The sequence below is a fragment of the Pituophis catenifer genome, unplaced genomic scaffold, assembly GCF_029215685.1.
Source record: "Pituophis catenifer annectens isolate HBS135680 unplaced genomic scaffold, rPitCat1.0.hap2 SCAF_7, whole genome shotgun sequence".
In the NCBI taxonomy this organism is placed as follows: Eukaryota; Metazoa; Chordata; class Lepidosauria; order Squamata; family Colubridae; genus Pituophis; species Pituophis catenifer.
The window spans coordinates 42,489,281-42,514,571 of NW_027256887.1; the positions used below are offsets into that span (position 1 = coordinate 42,489,281).

The following is a 25,291-nucleotide window of genomic DNA, read 5'->3' on the forward strand; positions in this document are numbered from 1 at the left end:
TGTAGACAAATTCAATTACTGAAATTGTGTGCAGCAATATACAGGATCCTTAAAATGGCACTTTGTTAAAAATACTGAACGTATGTATGTACAGTTCCCATATTGCACATACACATTAATGACATGATAAAGAAACCTGTGCAATGGTTGAAATAGCTTCAAGCAGCCTTGCAAATAGCTAATTTTTGACAATCAATGTAGAAACATTGCCATAAAAGCACCTGGAAACCTGACATTGCATAAAGTTCATGCAGTGATTCTTAGCATATCAGATAGAACATCTCCAAGGGTGATTTGTCATTTAAAGCATTTGCTTTGGGGCAGGGGTGAAATGCTCCCGGTTCGGACCGCCTCGGGCGAGTAGATAGTGATGGTGGCGGGCAGTTCAGAGAACCGGTAGCAAAAATCCCTGCCCCTGCCCCCCATGCCCTGAGTTGCTAATCAGGCAACTCAGCTTGGATTGTCAGACCCATTTAAAAGAAAAAAGTTTCTTTTTTTCTCTCCCCCCCCCCCCCAGCTTGCTTACCTTAGCTGCTGGTCACAACGCGCTTGCTGTAATACCTGCAATCGATTGCATCAGCAAGCAACTGAATCTCCCTGCCTGCAATCAAGCTCATTGGTGAGCAGCTATATCTGCAACTTTAAGATTGTGGACTTCAACTCCCAGCAAAGTTGGCTGAGGAGTTCTGGGAGTTGAAGTCCACAAGTCTTAAAGTTGCCAAGGTTGGAGACCCCTGTTCTATTGGGTAAGTTTTTTTCCCCTTTGGGAGCTTTAAAAAAAATAGTTAATTGGGGAGTTTTTAGTTGTTCTTTTTTTAGACCTAGCCATTTAAAGTTTAGGAAGTTTTAAATTTAGCTGCTTTTATATAAAAATAAAAATAAATAAAATATTTGTGCAGCTTTCTGAGATTTAGTGTGTTTCTGTAGTGTTTCACACTAACTACACAAACACAAAATCTCACAAAGCTGTATGTGGAATTTTGTGTGTATAAAGTGAAAGTTGGTTTTTTGGGCTTTTTGTGGCTGTGTGAGGTTCCTGCTTTTTGCGGGACCATTTTGGGTCTAGCACAGCTGCTTTTACATTGTGGGTGAGCCAGTTGTGTTGTGTTGTGTTTTGTAGGTTAAAAAAGGGCAAAGAAGTGACATTGACTTGGCCACGCCCACCCAGTCACCTTACCACCAAGCCCCGCCCACTAATTAAGCCCCATCCACAAAACTGGTAGCAAAAAAATTTAGATTTCACCCCTGCTTTGGGGCGATTGTTTTTAAAGAGAGAAACAGCTGCTTTTAGCATAGTGTGGGAAAGCATTACTTAGCCCTTCTAGTTGAATTAATAAAATTAATTTGCATTTGTTCCTGCAAAATGTTTGCATAAATACAGCAAAATCCAATTTAGCTGTCACATCAATTCAGGACGTTTATGAAACATGGCAATAGTTCCATGTTATCGAACAGTTGCGTTACAATACCAGCTTGCCAGACAAAAAAATCCCCCCAAAATGGCTTTTTGTCATGTATTTCCCCATCGCCCTTTTATGTATGAATGTTATATTTATATACAAGTAATACCCTATAATGCCTATTTTAGTACCCAACAGTAGCATAGTAGTTTTACAAGAAGGCATGGATAGACAACTGCCAAAACAATGCACTGTATGTTATAATTTTTGTTAAAATGATTAAATCAAGGGCAGATAAATGTTGAGTAGCTATTACAGGGAAATAATGCTATTTCTCATTCAAGCTCAGGTGGTTTGTAAATCCAAATATATATATTTTTCTGTACTGATTCTTTGGAAACAACCTAAAATCTTCCAAAATCTTATTTTCATAGTGAAGTTACAACCATTTTCATCATATCTAAATCAGTTAAAAACATTTTGAGATGCAAATTGATCAGTGTTGTAAGGTAAAACCATTTAATAGGAAAGAAAAAGTATAAATATTTCACAGTATGTTAACTCTATGCGTAACTCCTGATTTCTCCTTACACTACTAATTAATTTAGATGTGGTTTACGAACCCATTAACCAAATGTGAAAAATATACAGGTGAATAATAGTTGTATATAAGAAAAACAAGACTAATGTAAGGAACAGTTCAATACTGAATTTCTGTCTGTTCTCGGTTTTGCACTGCTTTTGCATGATCAGTATTATAGTATGAAGGGAAGACATAATATTACAACTATGTTCTGACCCAGGCATAAAAATAATCTTAAATATTTTGCTAGGCATAAACCTGAAATACCTCAAGTGTATGTTAGGTATCAATCACATGAGAAATCTAATCACTTTCTTGAGAATATTAAAAGCTGCTGGAACTTTAAAAGCATTAAATGTAAACAAATCTGATTTCAGAACCATCCAGCTGTTAGGTCCAGACTTGGTCATAGTTGACACTCCTACATGTTGAAATAACCTGGGGACAGGTTATTTCATGAGTAATATGTACCTTCGTTTTCAGTTATTATACCTTATAAGATTGGATCCAACATCAGGTCAGTTTTCCATATATTGTTTGATTTAGATCCTTAACAATCTCTAAACTGATGATATAATTTCAAAAGCTTGAACATGTTCAGCTGCAATAAATCAAATCACAAGATTCACCCAAAAATAAGCATGGAGATAAATGGCACTTAGAGGAGCTGCACTTCTGATTAAATGTTCCATAGTCTATTTCAGAGTAATTTGCTGTTACCTTGCTATTTACTTACTCCCTTCAGACAGAAACTATCATAACAGCTTTCATAAGTTATAAAATGAAGCAATCTTATTTCAAATTATCTATCCACTATAAGAGTTATATCCTGTTTAATAGATTGTCATAAAGATACAAGTTTTCTTTTGAGAAACAGCTAGCCTTTGACTCTGCTTTGCCCAGGACAGGTTCCACATGATTTGCAAGAAATCCATTCAGAAAGCTCCTAGTCTTATGCAGTGACCAGCTTTTGTGAAGGCATTTTCGTAAGAATTACCCAGTGCAAAAATACATTGCATTACAAGTGTAGAATACGAATGTGCTTAGCCATGTAATAGCCATCCTGCTTAGTTTTAGATGCAAATGCATCAGTGAAAAAAACTGTCCTGAAAGGAATTTCTGCACCGATGTAATGCAATTTTCATTTTAGTTATTGCATCTAAGGATGCCTGTTCTTCTTAACTATTGGCCCAAGTTCCAGTTTAAATATTCAGAGTGGCATGCCTTATTCCAGTAGGACTTCTACTATTTCAGTGTACACGTCAAGCAGAAAACACAGTTGGGGGAGGGAGGATTCTCATTTAAGGTTTGATTCTGACTTAAAATATTGAGCTGATTCTGTAGGTAACAACACACATATAATATCAGACACACAGATTCTAGCCAGTGATCCAAGTGAACCCTGAAAAACAGGAAAGTAAACAAATGGCAACTAACCTGCTTAATTCATCAGATTCAGAACGGAAGCAGTACTGAGATGCACACTGTATCTTTTAAAAAGCTGTTAGGCAGTGGTTGTACATAGGAGAAAGTAGTTCTAACCTCTGTGTATAAAACAAAACCAAAGAAGGGCATTCAGATTCACATCCCAAATTAATATTTAACTTCAGATGAAACATTTGTGTGGCAATCAGATTTGAATAGACAGGGCAGATCACGTCACTAACACATGGCCAGAGATTGTTTAACCAGCAACATCAGCTGATCTAATATCTCGACGTTGGAAAGGATTAAGTAGTTTTCTGCAGTCATTTCAAAGAAATTGAGTTGGCAACAAACAAGGTGGGAAGTTCAGCTACAGGGAAGGTGCAAGAAGTCTGCGAGTCTGAAGTTCTTGGTTGCCAAACATCAGATGTGGGTTGAATTTATACCTAAAGGAAAAAAAGGGAAACAAATGTAAGAAAAGGTCTCACACGTTAAAAAAATCTCAGTAGAGAAATGTGCATTACCAAATCTCTTGAGTTCTGAATTCAAATGTACCATAGGGTAGTAATTACAAATACTGAGCTTAGAAACTGGAAGACCACAAATCCTAGTCTTGCTTTAGATATAAAGCCAGTGGGGTGACTGGGCCAGTCACTCTTTCTTAGCCATCCAAAGGAGGCAATGGCAAACTACTGAAAACGTTGCCAAGAAAACTACAGGTATTAGGTCAGGCAATCACAAAGAGCCAAGAGAAACTCGGGAGAAAACATGTATTATAGAAAAGTACAGTATCACCCCCACTCAAAAAAATCAAATCCCCTAAAATTAACAGAAAATGCTACACATAGCAGAATGTGGTCTATTAAATGAAAGATTCATTTAATGCTAAAAATAACCAGATGCCCCATTTACAGGGCTTTTGATCTGTAAATGTTTATACTGTAGCTATGTGCACATGAGCAAGGGAGGCAAAGTGTGTTTATTTAATCAAATGTATAGAGCCACCCAATTCATATATCTCTGGACAGCTTAGATATACAGAGCCATTACAAAATCCCCATTAGGAGAGAAAGAAAAAATAAAAATGCCAAAATCCAAAGCAAATCAGGCCTAATAATAAAAAGGCATGAAAACCCCTTATCATCCCAAGTTTGCTTGGATCAAGAACCAAGTCTTCAAGGCTTGATTAAGGGCAGGAGGGCCAGAACAACATGAAGCTTTGTAGAGATGATGGCATCTTTGCCATCATAGAGGGCAGATGCCACAATAGAGAAGACATGCTTTCTGCAACTATCAGGTGACATTGTATCAAAAACAGACCCCATAACTTGTCAACCCTGTTGGAACATTCAAGACAGGAACAATGAGAGAAATGCAGTCCCTCAAGCAACCAGACTATGGGTATGCCTGGTGGTACAGTGGACTAAACTACTGTTAAAATAGTATTTAACTGCCAGCTGCCTGCAATTACTGCGAGTTCAATTCTCACCAGGTTCAAGGTTGACTCAGCCTTCCATCCTTCCGAGGTAGGTAAAATGAGGACCTGGTTTGTGGGGGCAATAAGCTGACTTTGTATAAAATAGAACACCGCTTGGGGGGGGGGGCAAAAGCCCTACTAAGCAGGTATATACAAAAGTATGAAGGCTATTGCTTAAAAAGCATTGTAAGCCGCCCTGAGTCTCCGGAGAAGGGCGGCATATAAATCAAACTAATAAATAATAAATAAATAAATAAATTTATAGGTCACAGCTAACACCATGAATCTTACTTGGAAGAACATTGGTAACAAGTACACTCATGCAGCAGAGGTGTCTATTAAGGCACACCCATAATTGCTTGTACATCAATTGCAGCTTCTGAGTACTTTTCAAGGAAAATTCATAGAGAGTGTAATAGGTCAAATGTTTGATCATTTAAGACATGACTGACTGAGGACTGAGTCCTAGTCTGGGAAAGATTGAAATAGGTGTACCTGATGAATCTGGCAAAGACTTCCTGGCCACAAGCTACTCCCAAGTAGAAGCAGAGAATCCAGGAAAACCTCCAAAATGCACAGCAGTTTTATTTACGGAAGTCCATTCACATCCAGAACTAAAGATGTCAAATCTCTCATACCAGAAAACCAAGAGCCCAAGTGATTCTGCCTTATCAGGGTTGAATTTCAACCTGTTCCTCCCCCACTTTCATAGCCTCCATGCATTGGAACATGAAGTTAACAGGAGTACTTGGTTTGCCTGTGGTTGATACGTACAACAGAGCATCAGCAGCATATTGATGATACTGAACATAATAACTGAAGGAGTATATTTACCCTGGATCAAAAACTCCTGGTGTGCGACACGTTGCTCCAGCACAGGACTGTAGCATCATTAGCCGATAATTCATTTTTTCTAAAATTTCTTGATCTATTGTTTTTGCAATATTAGTAATCTGGTGTGGGTCTGCAGTCAGGTTGTAAACTTCAACAAACACCTTCATGAAAACAAAAGCAATGCTATTAGAAATAATTCATCTGACAAATCATTGTGACTGAAATTTCTTCCAAGTTCTAGCACCTTAATATTTTTTCACTCAATTCAACTAGATTTTTTTTCATTGATGAATGGAAAGCCTAGCCTTGGATCTGATTAGAAGTTAAAAATCATCTAAATGTTAATTTATTCATTAAAGGTGAATTCACTCAAAGGTATTAGAGACACAGAAGACCCAAAAAAGTAAGGTTCAAAATACTTTTCCCGAATAATTTTTAAAGCACGCACATCCCTAATAAATAAATATGCTAAACTTAAGATACCAAAATAATACACATCAGTTCTGTCAAAACAATGAATTCATGTAAGATTGAAACCATGTTGTGGATACAATAAGGGTGGCTGACACAGCTGTTCTCCTACCCTCAGGGTAGCAACTCCAGGCTCTCTGAAAACGCTAAGCAGAGGTTTGAAACTGCATTTCTTCAGGCAAGAGCTAAAATTTAATTTTTCATTGTAATCTTAAATATATCCCTTATTGCCATAAACATGCTGTCTCCATTATTGATAACATCCACAGTAAGATTATAATGGAAGCTGCCTATGTAGATTGCACATTCTAATCTCAGTCTTCCCTCAGCTATAAAGAAACTAGCTGTTAAATCAGAACAGTCATCTGTCAAATGCTAATGTTGGTAATCATTACAGGATTTCAAAATTATGTTGTAGGAAACGTATAGTCTGTTACCTATGCTATCTAAAATATATGACAACATAATAGAATATTGCAGCAATATAATGTATTACTAACATTTTAATCTATGATAAATATTGGAATGATACATGGCTGCAAGTAAATTTTTGTAAGAAGGAATTGGATATAAAGTGTAATAGGAATATAAATATAGAATTATTAGCTAGAAGAGAATTAGCGTGACAATTCTCTTTGCTCATAAAATGTCTTTCTGGTATATCTTTAGGTTCAGCTTGTGAAAGCAAATCATTGCATTTTATAAACATCTTGACACAAAATATTGACATTTTTGAAACACAGAGAACAAACTTTTTCAATGGATGCTAATGGTTACTGTACATTTGTCTTTTAAAGAAATAGAGCTTAAAATCTTCTGGAATATATAGTATCTTTTTAGAAATGGCTACTGCTACTTCACAGTATTAAAATCAATAGCTATTATAAATCCAAAGGTTTAGGAATCTTTGTAGCTGCTTTATTGTAGTAAGCTCCATAATGCATCTGATGATTACATATGTAAATGTATAAGAGAACTTATAGAAACATCCTGATTTTTTTCTGCCTGTGTTTTAGCAGATTTAAAAGGCTTAATTCAAATCATTGTTAATTGTAGAAGTATTATATTTTCATAAGGACTACCATTAACATGGAATTACAAAAACAAAGACAAAATTACCTCACGGTCATCAAATTCACAGTACTGCAGATTCCATTTAGTTGATAGCGTCCGTACACATGCGTAAGTATTGTTATATGCATCTTCACAAACACAGTCTGGAAAACAGTGCTATAAAAATAGCTAAGTGTTAGAATAATTTTAGTGTCATTCAAATGTATAGATCATTGAAACGTATATACCTTTGAGTCCGTCCCAGAGACCTCCAAAAATGACATCCAAATTTAATTTTCCCTGTTTTCAGCCAACATTTGACTACTAAGTATTTCCATATACAGCCATCTCCCTGTAAGTTTAGAGTATGAAGGATTCTAAAAGGAATGCAACATTTTCAACATTACGTACAGTAACACCAGGCCCAAGGGCAGGACAAGTAGGATCACTGCTGTTATGTCCTTCTCCTTGGTATTCAACCAAAACATCTGATCTCCAGGTCTTGTTTATTTCTCCTCTCTATAACAAAGGATTAACAAAACTGGGAATTATTGCTTTTTACAGGCTAAACTTCTGTAATCAATCTATTTCTAATCAATAGATTAGAATCTCTTAGAATAGAAATAAACTCAACAAATATGAGGACCCTCTCAATAATTTCATGATGAACAACTGTTGTCTTTTTCCAATATGTAACGCCATCAAAAACACAACTAGTGAAAAATACATTTATTTTCATGCGCACAGGAAGATGAGGCATTTTGTTCATCTTGACCAGGGTTCTCAAACTCACAGTGCTCATCTTAAGTTTTCCAAGATCTCATAGAAAGTTGTTTTGCATTACCTCAAACCTGCTCAGTTTAAACAGAAACTAACCTTTCTGTATCTGAAGCATACTGCTTCAAGCTGTAAAGCAATTCATTCCTACTAGTATTGATAGAAAAGTGTGTGTGAAAATAAGAGATTTAATGTTATAATCCAGTGACAGTTACACTAAGGAACCCTTAGAGCAATTTCCAAAATAAATACCTAATTTGTGCACTTACCAACAATGGTAACAATGACGTTCCATCCATCTGCGTTTTATTCAGATCATAGCCTGCAATATCTAATATAGTAGGACCTAAATCAATGTTCGCTACAAGCATCTAAAAGGCAAGAAGAAAATTACAGATTTTCCAGCTGAAACAATAAGAGTGTTACAGATGTACAGAATGTCATAAAACTGGAACTAGAAATTGCCAAAACTGCAAAGTAACAAAACTGAAGCATAATTTCCTGCTTCCATTTGCCATTTACTTATATAATCACCAGCTAAAATTCCATCTCAGCGGATACTCTCACTTTAACTTAGACCTGATAACTGGTCACCTGGGATTAAATAGACAACATTTTTTGTTTTTAAGCATAGAGAACAATGGCTCCCAGTATATTCTCCTGAGATCACTAGCAACTCAGAGGTTATTGCAGGTGATAAAATAGATGTTTTGCGAGATTTGTCGTTTCTGACCATAATCTCTTAAATTTCAGGTGAGAATGCCAATACTCTAAATTTTAAACTCTTGAGAATCTCCATTTAGAAAATGTTGCTGTGGTCCCACAAATATTGCATTATTTCTGGATTATGGGTATGCCTTACCAATTTTTGATAACATAGTGGTGCACACATGAAGGTGGCTTAAAGCCATTCATTCAGAATGTGAACATTATGTAGTAATTCAACTATTAGCCTAACCTTTTCCCATTCTTAATCATAAAACTATGCGTAAGGATTTAGAAAGGAGATTCATTCCAGTGTACATAAAATATATAAGAAGCAAGAGTGAGAGAAAGAAAAGGAGGTAAAGAAATCAGTCCCATATGACATATTTCAGTATGTGCATTTCTTATCCAAACCCAACCTCAGTAAAATGATTAATTTTATTAATGGGAGAGTGGTGTTCAACATTTTTTTATAATTTTAGGGGGTTGCAAAGACTTCTTTGCTCGTACCATTCAACTCTTATAGCAATAATACAATGTTTAATCTTGGCTTGCAAATAGAAAACTTATCTAGCCACCCATGTGAGTAATAAATGCTTCCAAAGACTAGATAAGAGGCTTTATAACAACTTTTTAAAAATATCTCAGGTATTAAAATAAATGTAACTTCTGCTTTTTACCAAGCAGATTCAGAAACAAATACTATTCGATTGCTTTACCTACACATGTACATACAGTTTTACTACATACCTCTTCTTACACAGCCTATTTCTATTCAAAATATCTTGCATTTTATTAATTATACTCAACCTATAATTCATACTATAAATGTTATGGAATCATATAGCATTGTTCTCAAGGGAAAATATACCTTGTTTGTTTGGTTGGGTTTTATTCCTGGCCCTCGAACAAGCAATGGAACTTTAATATCAAATTCATATAGCTGCCGTTTGTCAATAGGCAAAGAAAACTGGCCTATAAATATAAAGAGCAGAAATTCTATCACCCACAATTTTCAAGAAATTCTGAAGCAGAATATTTATTTCTTCAGAGATTGGTTTGCAAACTACTATTCTACTTTATCTGATCTTCAGGAAATATTTTTGATTAGCTGCTCATCTGTTGGCTTGAAATTTAGAGTTTCTAAATGAGAATTTCTGAGGAGCATATATGATCATTTAAATTGAAATAAATGATGTCCAATGAGTCTGTATTATTTCTCTCCCCAGAAATATCACATTTTTCTAAAGTTTTCCAAATTCATATATGGAACTCTCTAATTAATTCTAGGAGTATTTTATAAATCTATATATTACCTGTATGAAATCCATTGTCTGATGTGTAAAAAATATATGTATTATCCAGCTCTCTCTGAAACTGCAGCTTCTTCACAAGTTTTTCTATTAGATCATCCACTGACAGAAGTGTTTGCCATCTGCAGAGAGATAGGATTGTTCAGATCAAAATACAAAAACTTTTAACAGCATTTTACATCTCACGGAAGACATTTATTTCACACATTCTACAAAGCCATGATTTATTTAGGTCAAGTAAATACTGTCACTTTAGCTGGGCAAAGATTGCTTTGGGTTTTGTTCTGTTTTTTAATTACTTGATTTGCTCAATTGTAAGAGCACTCATGTGAAACTTACAAGAATATTTTACTTACTACTAAAGAGCAACATACTAGCACATGCTGCCACATTTCACTATTTAGTTCTTCCATCAATGGAAGTAAGCAAATCATTATGATTTTGTAAAGTTAGGGTGGATGAACCATGGTGACGCAGTGGTTAGAATGCAGTACTGCAGGTTACTTTTGCCGATTGCCAGCAGTTTGGCAGTTCAATTCTCAGTGGCTCAAGGTTGACTCGGCCTTCTATTCTTCAGAGACTGGTAAAATGAGGACTCAGATTGTTGGGGGCAATATGCTGACTCTAAACCGCTTAGAGAGGGCTGTGAAGCACTGAAGTAGGATAGGATAGGATAGGATAGGATAGGATAGGATAGGATAGGATAGGATAGGATAGGATAGGATAGGATAGGATAGAATAGAATAGAATAGAATAGAATAGAATAGAATAGAATAGAATAGAATAGAATAGAATAGAATAGAATAGAATAACAAAGTTGGAAGGGACCTTGGAAGTCTTCTAGTCCAACCTCCTGCCCAGGCAGGAAACCCTACACCACTTCAGACAAATGGTTATCCAACATCTTCTTAAAGATTTTCAGTATGGAGCATTCACAACTTCTGCAGGCAAGTTGTTCCACTTATTAATTGTTCTGTCAGGAAATTTCTCCTTAGTTCTAAATTGCTTCTCTCTTTGATTAGCAATGATCCACCCATTGCTTCTTGTTCTATCCTCAGGTGCTTTGAAGAATAGTTTGACTCCCTCTTCTTTGTGGCAACCTCTGAGATATTGGAACACTGTTATCATGTCATCCCTAGTCCTTCTCTTCATTAAACTAGACACACCCAGTTCCTGCAACCGTTCTTCATATGTTTTAGCTTCCAGTCGCCTAATCATCTTTGTTGCTTTTCTCTGCACTCTTTCTAGAGTCTCAATATCTTTTTTACATCGTGGTGACCAAAACTGAATACAATATTCCACGCATGGCCTTATCAAGGCATTATAAAGTGGTATTAACACTTCACGTGATTTTGATTCTATCCCTCTGTTTATGCAGCCCAGAACTGTGTTGGCTTTTTTGGAAGCTGCTGCACACTGCTGGCTCATATCTAAATGGTTGTCCACTAGGACTCCTAGATCCCTCTCACAGTTACTACTATTGAGCAAGGTACCACATATACGGTACCTGTGCATTTTGTTTTTCTTCCCTAAATGTAGAACCTTGTTCCGGTATATAGCTGGTATATAGACCGGTATATAGCTGGTCCTCAACTTACAACATTTAGTGATTGTTCAAAGTTGCAACAGCACTGAATAAGTGACTTATGACTATTTTTCACACTTATGATCGTTGCAGCATTGCTATGGTCACCTGATTTACATTTGGATGCTTGACAACTGACTCACATTTATGATAGTTACAGTGTCCTGGGATCATGTGATTCCTTTTTGCAACTTTCTGACAAGCAAAGTCAATGGGGAGGTCAGATTCACTTAACAACCATGTTACTAATTTAACAACTGCAGTGATTCACTTAACAAATGTTGTAAGAAAAGTTGTAAAATGGGGAAAAACTCACTTAACAAATTTCTCACTTAGCAAGATAAATTTTGGGCTCAATTGTGGTTGTAAGTCAAGGACTATCTGTATAAGTCTAAGTCCTATTGCTATTGTTATGACAGATTGTTTTTCTAAAGTACTATTAGCTTTATACTTTCTAAAGCTAATTTCTATATTAAAGCAACAAATCGAAGCATGCATTTTCATATAAGCTTTTCTTCGCATTTGCAAAAACAAATTCCTATAAAACAAATTTCCTACCTTTTCCTAAAAGCATCATCTAGAAATTGTATTGATGAATTAGTCATTGGAGTCTTTGCTTGTCTGATAAGCCAATGTTTGTCCTGTAAAAGCATTGTTTAAAAAATGAGAAAAAAATGTATTTAATGTTTAATCAACATTATCTAACTCTAGTTGAAAATGAAGTGCAAAGTTTATTAGTCTACTCAGAAATAAATGGCACAGAATTCAGTGTGGCTTGCTCTCAGTTATTATGTTTAGAAGAGGTACCCTTAGCTAGCTAGCCTATTTATTTAATGCAATCATTAATTTCAAGTATCTTTTCCCAAATAAAAAACCGGCTACCACATTTTGGCATTTGATCAATTTCAATAGTGACTATTGGTTAAATAACCTCATACTTCAAAAGACCAAAGGAAAATTGAGCACCAGAATTTTCCATAAATATACAGTGTTTTTTGCCAGTTGCTGTTGTACTGTTTCTTCTACAAAGAAATCTAAACTCAAACATTACACTTTCTAAATATTATTATTTTTCATTAATAAAATAATATTGAGCGCAAGGACTTACTAGGCAGGAAGTAACAAAAACACCAAATATTGCTAAAGCACAAGACCTTGAATAGAGGAATAAGAAAAAACACTAGCCAATATAAAATTAAGAGATATCATTATGCTTATATCATGAAACATCATACGGCCTTCGTTTTCATTTAGAATCAGAACAGAAGGCACCAGTCTAATCTGGAGTTGATATTTTGACAAAACAAAATGTGGGTCTCTGTTTGCTAACTATATACAACCCATTTTATTGCAAAGTCCGCACAGATCAACATGTTTAAAAGAGAAATCTATCCAACAATAAATATAATTTCAGGACAGTTTGCATCATCTTCTTAATAAATGCCTTAATTTTATTTCATAATCTTCAATCTAGATATGTAAATTTAAATTCTAATTAAATAATTGCATTTACTTACAATGGAATCTTATATATACTAAAATAGGACCTCGGGTTTAATTATCTATATTCTCAAATAAATGTATTTGAGGAAAAAAAAAATTAGCAATAGAGTCAATTTTTTAAAACAAACAATTTAAAAGCATCTACCCTTACAGTTGCCTTAGAAATGAGAAAGCTGAATCATGCTTTGGATACAGATTAACAAACCTGTGTCAGAATGCTAGGTAACAGGATGTAGGAAAAGCTGTTAAAAATAAATTAGTCAAAAGAACAAAGTATATAGAGAGTCATATGCATCAGGTGGCAAAAAATGAAATGAAGAAGTGACATGTAATGTAATATTCTACTGGGAGAATATCCAGTGTAAACAAAACCTAAGAATTAAAAAAAAAGAAATTTGCTACTACATATATTTACTCTACATATATTCTGAGGTCATGAAATTAAAGCAGGGATTCATTAATAATATCTAGCAAATACTAACAGGAGTATCTGTAAAAGATCTAGATTCCATACCTTTCCATGGATATTGAAGTTATTATTTCTTGGAGCACTGACATTCTCAAAACTCTTCTTATACTGCGGAGCGGCTATCCAAGGTGAGTGTGGTGCTGGAGTTGCTATCATCATGAAAAATGGCTCAAAGCTGGATTTGTACTCCAGAAAATCCAAGGACATATTAGCCTGAAAGCAGATGCTTATTAATTTATTTACTCATTATCATATTGAATCAGAACCAGGTGTCTCTAAGATAACATTTCAAAGTCACAAACCATTACATTTATTTTAAATGTCTTGTTTAGCATTCAAACTAAGAAATAAAGAAAAAATTGCAAGGCAAAAGAGATAATATAGCAATTCAAGGATTAAATTGTATAAAGAAGAGGAACAGTCCCTATAAATTTGGATATAAAACTCCAATAAAGTACGATAGTGATGAGAATAACCTTGGGAAGGTTCAGAAATGCCTTGATATCAAAATAATAATAATAATATTATAGAAAACTAGGAACTACAAAGTGACGTGCAGCAAATTTGTATCCTAAATAATTTTACAAGTACAATGTGACATGCACTTAAGAGTTAAGAATCTACTCTCAGGATTTCATTCTTCTCATCATATTGTGAACAATTCGAGCAATATGCTATTTCCAGAAAGATAGCCATATTAGGACTGTATAGCAAAACAATGTTCTGTCTCATTTTAACACAGATAACTATATTATGGCTAACATTAGAGGGACTGTAGTATAATCAACTACTCTGAAGTCTGTGCATAACAAATTTGATAGCATTTTATGCACATTCGATATACTAGTAGAACAAATAAACAGGCTAAAGCTAGTTGAAAAATTCTTACCAGTACATCTGTCAGATAATCCATGCTGTAGTTCGCACCATGCTTACGTGCTTTTCCATTTACTGAAAGTGTGTAGTTATAATATTTGGAGTTTTTTTCCTAGCATAAGAAAATAAAAATACAATGTTTATGCTCAGGAAACAGACAATAATAGAACAAAACCAATATCCTTTAGAATTTTGGCTTATTGAGCCAGATTCTGATATATGCCTTCCAATTGGCTTCCAATTTGTCATAATTATGTCTGAATTATGAACCTAGGGTTGTTTCTGCTAATCGTCTAAAATCTTACCAACCTAAAATATCCTACCCTGGCTTTGAGCAAATCAAACTAAGGTTACTAATTCACAGATAACACTAAAAGAACTTGCAGGAAGAAGTTTTTTGGTTTAACAATTAAGCACTACCAATCAGGAAGCATCTTCCATTATACTTAATCTGAATAAATCAGAATTCTTATAATCTTGCCTGAATTTGTCGCACAAGACTATTGTTGACATGCCCATAGTCAGCAGATATAAATCTTAAATACCGTGTTTTCCTGAAAATATGACCTATCCCGAAAACAAGTGGCGGGTGGTTCGGAGAACCGATAGCAAACATCCCTGCCCCCCATGCCAGTTGAGCCGCACAATCATCAGAGGTGATACAGTATCGCCTATCCTTTTCTCAACCTGCCTTGAAGAAGTAATTCACGAGACTTCCGTTGATGTTGCAGTGAGATCAGACATGAGGAGCGGGTCTCTGCGCTCCCGTGCCGAGTTCTCACTGGTGATGGGCTCCAAAAGGAACCAAAGCCGCCTTTACAGAAAGTTGGACTTTTAAACTGAGCAGGCATTGTTCTGGAAAGGCACTTTAAAAATACTGGAACTATTTACCTAAAAAACTAACCTTGTTTCTATATTTTGACTTATTAAACTGGTTAACATTGAAATCTAAACTGAAAGTACCATCTGCTGATGATAGGAAAGTATAACATATTCTTAAATCCTGGAAAATTTTGACAAGGATATGTTTTATGTACCTATGTCGTGACTGCTGGAGACTTAAATATGAGAATAAGGAAGATTTTTTCATTAAAGAGACCCCTGAATGCTATGATACAAGACTGAATGCATTTAAGGAGGTTCCGGAAAGCTTTTGGGATTGTCTAAAGAAACAGATTGATTAACTATGGAATACAAAAATTGTGAACATTGAATTCTTTTTGGAGAGTGACTTTAGGCTTGAATCTATGGTTTTTGGATTACTGGACAAGAGAGGGACTTACTAAAATAAGATGAGATGCTACATCAGGACGAAATAAGTGGAATTTGGGAAGAAATGGCATCAATGTTTCAAAACAGCAAGGACATTCTGATAAGAAACCACAAGGAGATTAAGAATTTAATACATGGAATGGATGAAAAACAGGGAAATATTATACAAAGGACAATGAGTGATCAAGATGCCCAGGAAAAGGAGGAGCCAATAGAAAGAGCAGATGAAAAAGAAGAACAGATTAACCAGCAAACAAAACAAGATGACAAAAAGGAGACAATAACAAAAACAACAATGATTGATGAAATAAACCAAGGGGAAAACATTTTAAGAGATTTAAAAAGGGAACCGGAGATGCAGGAAGACATTTTTGAAAGAAAGACAGGAGCACGGCTAAATATTTTCGAACCTAGACAATTGAAAAGGGCAGAGATGGGAGAAATGTTTAAAATGAATAGTCAGTACATAGATGCAGATAGGAATAAAGATCCAAGAGAGGAATATGGGAGGCAAGTTAAAAAATGAACAATTAAAGCTTTAAAATGGGCAAGAGATGATGCATAGAAAGATTTGTTCTTAAATATAATGGTGGCATGATTAAAAGTTAGAATAGGGATAGAAATAAAAGAGAGGGGGAATATTAGTATACACATTTTTATACAATAAGATAAAAGTAGTAAGAGGGAAGATTAGAAATTGAATGATCATATTATGTTTAAACAATATTGTGATTGGCATTGGAATAACGTATTGAAACATTGAACAATTAAATAATGAAAGTTTATAATTTAATACAAATATGTGTTAACACTAGAACTACATAAGCCTGAGGAATGTAACAAATATGATTAAAATCACTATTTTTATTTGTATAAAATGTATATGTAAATAGGGATAAAGATTCAAGAGAGGAATATGGGAGGCAAGTTAAAAAAACAAACAAAGCTTTAAAGTGGGCAAGAGATGATGGATAGAAAGGATTTGTTTTTAAATATAAAGGTGGCATGATTAAAAGTTAGAATAGGGATAGAAATGAGAGGGGGAATATTAGTATACACATTTTGTTCAATAAGACAAAAGTAATAATAAGGGAAGATTAGAAATTGAATGGTGGTATTATGTATGTTTAAACAATACTGTGATTGGCATTGGAATAACTAATTGAAACATTGAATAATTAAATAATGAAAGTCTATAATTGTGTATTAATACTAGAACTACATAAGCTTGAGGAATGTAACAAATATGATTAATAGCACTATTTTTATTTGTACTAAAATGTATGATACCTAGATGCCACACTATTCATGCATTGATATGGATATATTGTAAAATAAAATAAAAAACTTGAGCGGGAGGGAGTAGTATTTCACAAACTAGCTGGGCAAAAGATGGAATAAAAATCAGTGGTGCCTATTTAAATTACTTAAGATTTGCAGGTGATGTTGGTCTCTTTTCACAAGACCCAGAAGAGCTACAAAGACACATACAAGAGCTGCATGAAGCAGGAGAACCATTTGCTTAAAAATACACCTGAAAAAGAGCCAGGTTATGTTTAATAAATTCACAAAAGAAAGAAAATATATATATATTTGGAGAAGAACTAGATGAAGTAGACGTAGTAGACCACTACATATACCTTGGCTTACAGATCTCAATGGAAGGTGGTACAATAAAAGAAATTGAATGGAGTGTTAAATGTGGTTGGTATGCATTTGGCAAGCTCAGCATACTTTTCAAGAACAACCTCCCCCCTAAGCCTGAAGAGAAAAGTTTTCAATTAGCGTGTGCTATCTGCTTTAACATATGCTGGTGAAACATGGACACTAATCTCACAATCAATAAAAAGCTACAAGGGGTGCAAAGAGCCATGCAAATATACATGCTCAGCATTACAAGACAAGATAGAAAGACCTGCACATGGATTAGAGAACAAACGAAAGCATATGATATCATCAAGAGAGTAAATGAATTGAAATGGAAATGGGCTGGTCACATAGCAAGAAGAACTGATAGAAGCTGGACCAAGGCAGTCACTAGAATGGATCCTACTTGATAAAGTGTCCATGAAAGAGAACTAAAACAAGATGTATCGACTACATCAGCAAGTATTACAGGCCCAATAGGCAAAAGAAAATTCAGAACTGTATTAAATAAATAAATAAATAAATAAATAATTTTATTTCTATACCGCCCTTCTCCCGAAGGACTCAGGGCGGTGTAGAGCCTATTTAAAAACACAAAAACACGACAACAATTTAAAATTTAAAATCATTAAATAATTAGGCTCCAATTAAAATCCCAGAAATATAAAAAAATATATATTCCCAAACTCTTCTGCTTTATGCTGGAAATGTGGAAAAACGGTCGGCACCTTTTATCATCTTTGGTGGACTTGTCCCGAGACCAAAAAGTTTTGGTTAAAGATCCGACTCTGGCTCTCTGAAATAATGGGACAGGAGATAGTCCTGGCCCCGGAATTCTTTCTCTTAGGTATGACGGAAGATGGTCTCAACAACAATAAAACCCATTTGGCAATTCAAATCATTACTGCGGCTAGAATAGCCTTTGCGAAACTTTGGAAATCTAAATCTACCCCCTCTGAGGAAACATTAATAAATAAAATCCTAGAGTGCGCAGAGATGGCTAAACTGACAAACGAGCTAAAAAATGAAGAAAATTCTAAGCACTATGAAGTATGGGGAATTTGGTATAATTGGTTAAAGAATAGGATAAAAGTATGATAATAGGCTATAGTTGCTTAAACACCAGAAATGGACTCAATTGTATAGAAATGTAGAGGATTATATAGTATTGTATAATATAATGTATAGTGATAGTTATGGATGGAATCCATCCAATATTTGACTTATGAAATGTGTAAACACCGTACCCCGGATCAAGATTGAGATTGTATTTTGTCTTTTTAAATATTGGAAAACTCAATAAAGTATATAAAAAAAAAAAAAAAAAAATAAAATCCCAGAAATATAAAATACCCCAATTTAAAACGTTATGTTAATAGCCCTGCCTGGCGGAACAACAGGGTCTTCAGAGCGCAGCGAAACACCCGGAGGTCGGAAATCTTTCGTATTTCGGGGGGCAGTTCATTCCACAGGGCTGGGGCTCCCACAGAGAAGGCCCTCCCCCTGGGTGTCGCCAGCCGACATAACTTGGCTGATGGCACCCGGAGGAGACTCTCTCTGTGGGAGCGGACTGGTCGGTGGGAGGCTATTGGTGGCAGAAGTCGGTCTCAAAGGTACCCGGGTCCTATGCCATGGAGCGCTTTAAAGGTGGTGACCAACACCTTGAATCGCACCCGGAAGACCACTGGGAGCCAGTGCAGCTCGCGCAGGAAGGGTGTCACGTGGGCGCAACGAGTTGCACCCATAACCACCCGCGCGGCCACATTCTGGACCAGTTGGAGCCTCCGAGTGCTCTTCAAAGGGAGCCCCATGTAGAGAGCATTACAATAGTCCAACCGGGAGGTGACAAGGGCGTGAGTGACCGTGCGCAAGGCGTCCCGATCCAGAAAGGGCTGCAACTGGCGAATCAGGCGAACCTGATAAAAGGCCCCCCTGGCCACGGCCGTCATGTGCTCTTCTAAAGACAGCCGTGCGTCCAGGAGGACACCCAGATTGCGAGCCCTCTCTGTGGGGGGCAAGGATTCACCCCCAATAGTCAGCGATGGCACCTGCTGACTATATCGGGGCGCCGGAAGCCACAGCCACTCGGTCTTGGAGGGGTTGAGTCTGAGCCTGTTTCTCCCCATCCAGGCCCGCACGGCCTCCAGGCAGCGGGACATCACATCAAGGGCATCGTTGGGGTGGTCTGGGGTGGAGATGTACAGCTGAGTATCGTCAGCGTACAGATGACACTTCACCCCAAAACCACGGATGATCTCCCCCAGCGGCTTCACATAAATGTTGAACAGGAGAGGCAAGAGGACCGACCCTTGCGGCACTCCCCATGCGAGATGCCTCGAGGTCGACCTCTGTCCCCCTGCCAACACAAACTGCGAGCGGTCGGAGAGGAAGGAGAACCACCGCAAAACGGTGCCCCCTATTCCTAACCCCCTCAACCGCTGCAGCATGATACCATGGTCGATGGTATCAAAAGCCGCTGAGAGGTCTAATAGGACTAGGACAGAGGAGCAACCCCTGTCCCGAGCCCTCCAGAGATCATCCACCAACGCGACCAATGCCGTTTCAGTGCTGTACCCCTGCCTGAAGCCCGACTGGTACGGGTCTAGATAGATAGCTTCATCCAGGTGCCGGGGAAGTTGTCGTGCCACCACGCTCTCAACAACCTTCGCCACAAAACGAAGGTTGGAGACTGGACGATAGTTGGCTAATTCAGCCGGGTCCAGGGAAGGCTTCTTGAGGAGGGGCCTCACTACCGCCTCTTTCAAGGCGGCAGGAAAGGCACCCTCACTCAGAGAAGCACTTATAATCCCCTGGAGCCAGCCTCGTGTAACCTCCCGGGAGGCCAGCACCAACCAGGAGGGACACGGGTCCAATAAACACGTGGCGGCACTAATCTTACCCAGAACCCTGTCCACATCCTCGGGAGTCACAGGATCAAACTCCTCCCAGGTAACATTCTCAAGACCTGCCCTCGTCTCCTCCCGTGGACTCATCCAGTCGGAGTCCAAGCCATCCCGAATCCGAGCGACTTTATCGTGCAGGAATTGCACAAAATCCTCAGCGCGACCCTGTATTGATTGGAAACATGCGGAAGAGGCCTTCATCCTGCAGTGGATAGACAATGGCTATGATGATGATAATGATGATGATGAAAAAAAGACATACATACATCCTTCTTTAATACTTACCAAGGCATACCAAAAACTCCATCCAGGAGGAACATGGCCAAGTCCTCCTGCATCCTCTGCTCCATACTGGAAAATGAAAAATCTATCATTAAAGGAGGTTATTTCTTCATTTTCTCAGCAAAAATCTTAAGAGTATCCACAGTAGTCCCTAGAAGAGGTTTGAAGAGTGTACCATCGCTATCTGATCTAACAAATACAAAGCTTTAAGCTAAAGTAAATGGCATGTTTTCTTCATGTAGATTTTTTTTCAATTGCAAGAGGCAATCCATGTTGCAAATATTGAGAGCTTGCATATAATTGCCTAATCCCTTATAGGTTTTATAACCATTAAATGATTTAATCAAGAGCTTCACTATTAAAAGTAGTGCTCATTTACTTGGGGAGAGGTAGCTTCTGATGCTCACCTTCCATTATTTCAATTATAAACAGTCTCCTAAGAACAAGCAACTCCACTGAATGCCACAAAATGTACCACACAAACTCTCTCACAATATTTAGATAACATATGATAATTGTTCAGATTTTAAAATAAGGCAATTCCAACTAACTCCCATTGTATTTAAGTAGTGTATAAATTCTTGATATTACATTAATACATATCCTTAATTTTATAGTTTAATTTTCAGGAGCATGATTTCCTCCCTATATATATAATATTTAGATTTAGATTAATCCAAAGAGATTCTATTCTCCCTGTGTAATCAGAGATTTTATACATGCAAAAACCTTTTAAAATGGATATTTCAAACAAAATATAACATATACCTCATTCAAATATTTTCCAGCAAAAAATGTTTGATAGCCACATTCAGACTTGAGTAGAGCTGGAAAGGTATATGGCTCCTGAATCTTCTGCCAGGATTTGCTGCTGCAATTTCCTTCCAAAGTATTATTTACAACATGATGATTATGTGGATATTTTCCTGTCAAGATGCTGGCTCTACTAGGACAACACAGTGCACTGGGTACATACTACATGAAAAAATTGATTATAGAAATTAATTTCCTGCATTCCTACATTTCAGTCTATAACTTTTACAAGCAAATTAACATAAACAGGTTGGTAATTGTAGGCCTTACTGTTTGGGGATTTAGTAATTTCCATCAATTTTTAAAAACTATTCTACATACAATATCCAAATATATTTTAAAATATTTGATGATATAATATCCAGATATCCCAAAAGTGGAAAGGGCTCTAGAAAATATAATGAAGTCACTGTGGTGCAGAATTGCTATCTCTAATATTTTGCTGAAGTAAAATATTGGAAAAATCTTATTTTTTAGCTAAGCAACACCAGAAAACTATTTATTACTTTTTGCTTAATATTTATTACTTTTTGCTTGATATTATAACCTAGTAATCATTTTAATTTTATATTTAAAGAAAGAATAGAATTAGTGACAATTGCAGTTCCATCATTACTGAAATGAACAAGATGTTTATTGCAAAATATTTTACAACACACGAAATAAGAATCAAATGTGTCACATTTTTAATGAATATTTTAGCATTTTTACTGCCAAATTTTAACTGGCTTCTGGAATACCATCTTTCATAAAGGCAAAAGAACACAGCACTTCAAATAATACTGCTAAACAGGGTGGATTTGATTTAAATCAAGTTGATTTAAATCACAAGTAAAAAGGCTTGATTTAAATCAACTCGATTTAAATCATAATTTTTAAAGAGCAACTGTCATCTCTGCTACTCCTTTGACCCACTGTTGACTCGATAGTCCCAGTGTTGCAGAGTATACAGCCTCATGCTACATAACTAAGCTCCATTTCATGCTGAATAAACTAAATTATTTATGTATCTTAAATAGAAAACTATCTATGATAGATTTTTACCCCAAAAGTTTTTTATTAAAACAAATTCGATAAAAATAAAAAAAATCCGATTTAAATAAAAAAAATCTGATTTTTTTGATTTTTTTAAAAAAATCATTGATTTTTATCCACCCTGCTGCTAAACCAAAACACTGTCTAAATTGGAAACTCTTCAAAAAATATTGAAACACCCTGAAGTGCTCTAGTTAATCTCAGAAGATATATATACTTTGAGCATTGGAATAATGTTCTCCCACTGAATGTGAAGGACACATTCAGAATTGAGGGATAGCATAAGCCAAACAATAAGAAACCCTCCTAAACTGCCTCTCCGGACCCCCTCATTATCTTTGTGACTAAATTTCTAGGAAGAACAAAAACAACTCACACCATTCATGCCAAAAGTATTTGAAGGCAATGTATATCTCCAACCAACATAAAAAGGGAAATCAAATTCCTATCAGTCTTTATTAACAGCTTAAGTGCCACCTAGATGATTATACTGTAAACATGCAGAATGTCCATAATTAAGGAAAAATTACCAAGTAAACTTTAATGTTGATAGAAATCGGAGAATCTAATTAAGACAATGCCCAAACCTAACAAATTGTTCAGAGAGTTCTCTGGTGTTGCCTAGCTAGAAAATTAAGATTTTCCCAATATTTTACTTCAGCAAATTATTAGAGATGGCAATTCTGCACCACAGTGATTTCATTATATTTTCTAGAGGTTCTATGGCTCTATAATATCCTTTTCAAATGAAATAAACTGTAACTGTATTTACAAGCAAGCTAATTGACTATTTAGGACCACAATTGTTAGAAAATTAAAAGTTCTGGCCAGCTCTTTCCTTGACTTTAATTATTCATGCCTTGTGTCAGTTGCCTTCAACTGTCTTTTCTTATATAATCAGTTTTGCAAAACCCATCAAAAACTATGTACTTACTGCATTTGAGAAAGTTAGGCCCATTTCTGCAATAAGAGCATTGGTCTTTTTCAAAGGTGTCTGAAATAAAGGGAATATATAAAGAACTGTACTTTGTAAAAAAGGAAGATTTTACGACTACAATCTTAAGATTTACTAAGAAGTAAATAACACTAAATGCGCTAGAATTTTTCCCAACTGCACATTTTGAGGAGCTGCGTATACAGTATTCCAGTTAATTCAGAACTGTTTGATGTTGCATGCTTTAATCTTCAACAATAAAACTTGATGCACATAGAGATGCAAAGCAGATACTATTAACATGTTATAATAGTGGAATTATATATTAAATAGAAAATACCTTTAACTGAAATATTGTTTGAATGTGAAACACTCATGCTTCACCCAATTATTTATTAATAATGAGAATAGTGTGTAGTAAACAACTTTTTAGAAAACATATTTTAAACAAATGTCATTCACAGCCTATTCTGATGGGTAATTCAATAAATATTCTGAATTTTTTGTCTTTCCAGTTTCCATGGAATCTAGTTTAAAATATTCAAAGACTGCTTCAGGACTCTGCTAGTATTTTGAATAGCATGAGCCCCGAACCTGAAGCACAAACCAGATATTGTTCACACCCCAAAGAATGTAATAACAAACCTTGAGGCAGAAAATCCCACAAGCATTCTGCTAAGGAATAAGAGCACAACCCATAAATTAAACAATTTCCTTCCTTTTAGATCACTCAGAATCAGCTGCTGCAAATGGGCTGCTTAATTCTAGAGCAATCCCTGCTAAACACCAACAGATGCAACTATGTCCCAAGACTTTGCATTTTCCTACTGTCTCAACACTTATTTTGATTGGTTCCACTACAGGTGCATGCAGGATTGTGTGCATTTCGTCTACACACCACTATAGCTGCAACTGTTTTTAAAGTATAATAAGAGGATCTTTTGAATCCCCTTTTTAAATCATGGAATGGAAACACAATCACACACCAAGTCTAATGGGTGTGTGTGTGTGTGTGTTGCTTCCGTGATTACCGCTCGACTTCAATCCTCAATATCCCCCCCTAAGAAACGGTAACTTCTTCTATTCAAGAAGTTCCAGGTGGCTTCAGTTCTCTCGTTTCCCTTTCCCTTATTCATGCATGTTTGCTCAGAACTAGGTTCCATAGTGCTCCCGCCACTGCAAGCTGCAGGAATGCAAAACAGAGGGTAGCACAGATGCATTATCAGGACACTCCATCCCGAGTTCTGTGGGCACCGAGGTCGTTCCAGAGTGCTTTCTCCCCTCCCTCAAAGATGACGGGGCTATTCTATGCATCCGTCACTACCGCATCGGAAACTCTCCGAACCACCCGCATTCACTTCGCCTGCGACCCGAGGGTCCATCCCATCCCATCCCATCCCATCCCATCCCATCCACATGGCGCGTAGAACAAGAGCAAGGCTACCATCCCCCCCAGGTAGACGTCCTGGTCATCTGTCAGAATCAGCACCACATTGGGCTTCCGCTCCCCGCTGAGACCCGTTGCCCCTGCTTTAGCGCCGACCCAAGCAGTGGAACCGAGGACCAGCAGGAACACCAAAGGCCGAGCCAGAACCGGGCAGGCTCGAGCCATCCTCGCCAGGCGCGAACGGAAGGGAAAGAGGAGAGCAGCTAAAGCACCGGATCAAGCAAGAACAGTCGCGAGACAAGGAGGCGTAGCGCCCTCCCTTATTTCTCCACTCCTCTCCCCTCTGATAGGCTGACGGACGGAGCCAAATCAGGTTCACGTGACCTAGAGACCTCCGGCAACTTCCGCGAAGGCCGTAAACGCACTTGCTCTGCCTTTGCTGCCGCGCTCCGGTTGTGATTGGCTCCGATCGCTTCAGCCATCGGATTTCCTCGAGGGAAGGTCGCCGAAGGGCGGCGCCAGGATTTCATTGGTGTTAAGATGCTGA

General features: G+C 36.8%; 1 protein-coding gene across 1 annotated transcript; it reads right to left on the reverse strand.

Annotated features, from left to right (window-relative positions):
- Window positions 1-1,896: 1,896 nt before the first annotated feature.
- Window positions 1,897-24,986, reverse strand: GNS (glucosamine (N-acetyl)-6-sulfatase). The gene is made up of 14 exons (XM_070946606.1): window positions 24,802-24,986; window positions 23,358-23,417; window positions 21,344-21,550; window positions 20,579-20,644; window positions 14,485-14,583; window positions 13,641-13,808; window positions 12,182-12,264; window positions 10,042-10,160; window positions 9,597-9,700; window positions 8,290-8,391; window positions 7,655-7,762; window positions 7,310-7,420; window positions 5,720-5,880; window positions 1,897-3,854 (listed from the first exon to the last, which is right to left on the reverse strand). Exons 1-14 carry the CDS (start codon window positions 24,967-24,969, stop codon window positions 3,779-3,781), a joined length of 1,632 nt encoding a protein of 543 aa, XP_070802707.1. The 5' UTR covers window positions 24,970-24,986; the 3' UTR covers window positions 1,897-3,778.
- Window positions 24,987-25,291: the final 305 nt, after the last annotated feature.

Coding starts and splice junctions, on each gene's coding strand:
- GNS (XM_070946606.1), bottom strand. CDS start 24,969: ATGGCTCGAGCCTGCCCGGTTCTGGCTCGGCCTTTGGTGTTCCTGCTG. Junction 7,421..7,654: donor CCCTTGGGCCTGGTGTTACT/GTACGTAATGTT, acceptor CTATTTTTATAG/CACTGTTTTCCAGACTGTGT. Junction 3,855..5,719: donor CCAGGAGTTTTTGATCCAGG/GTAAATATACTC, acceptor TTTTTCCTTTAG/GTATAAATTCAACCCACATC.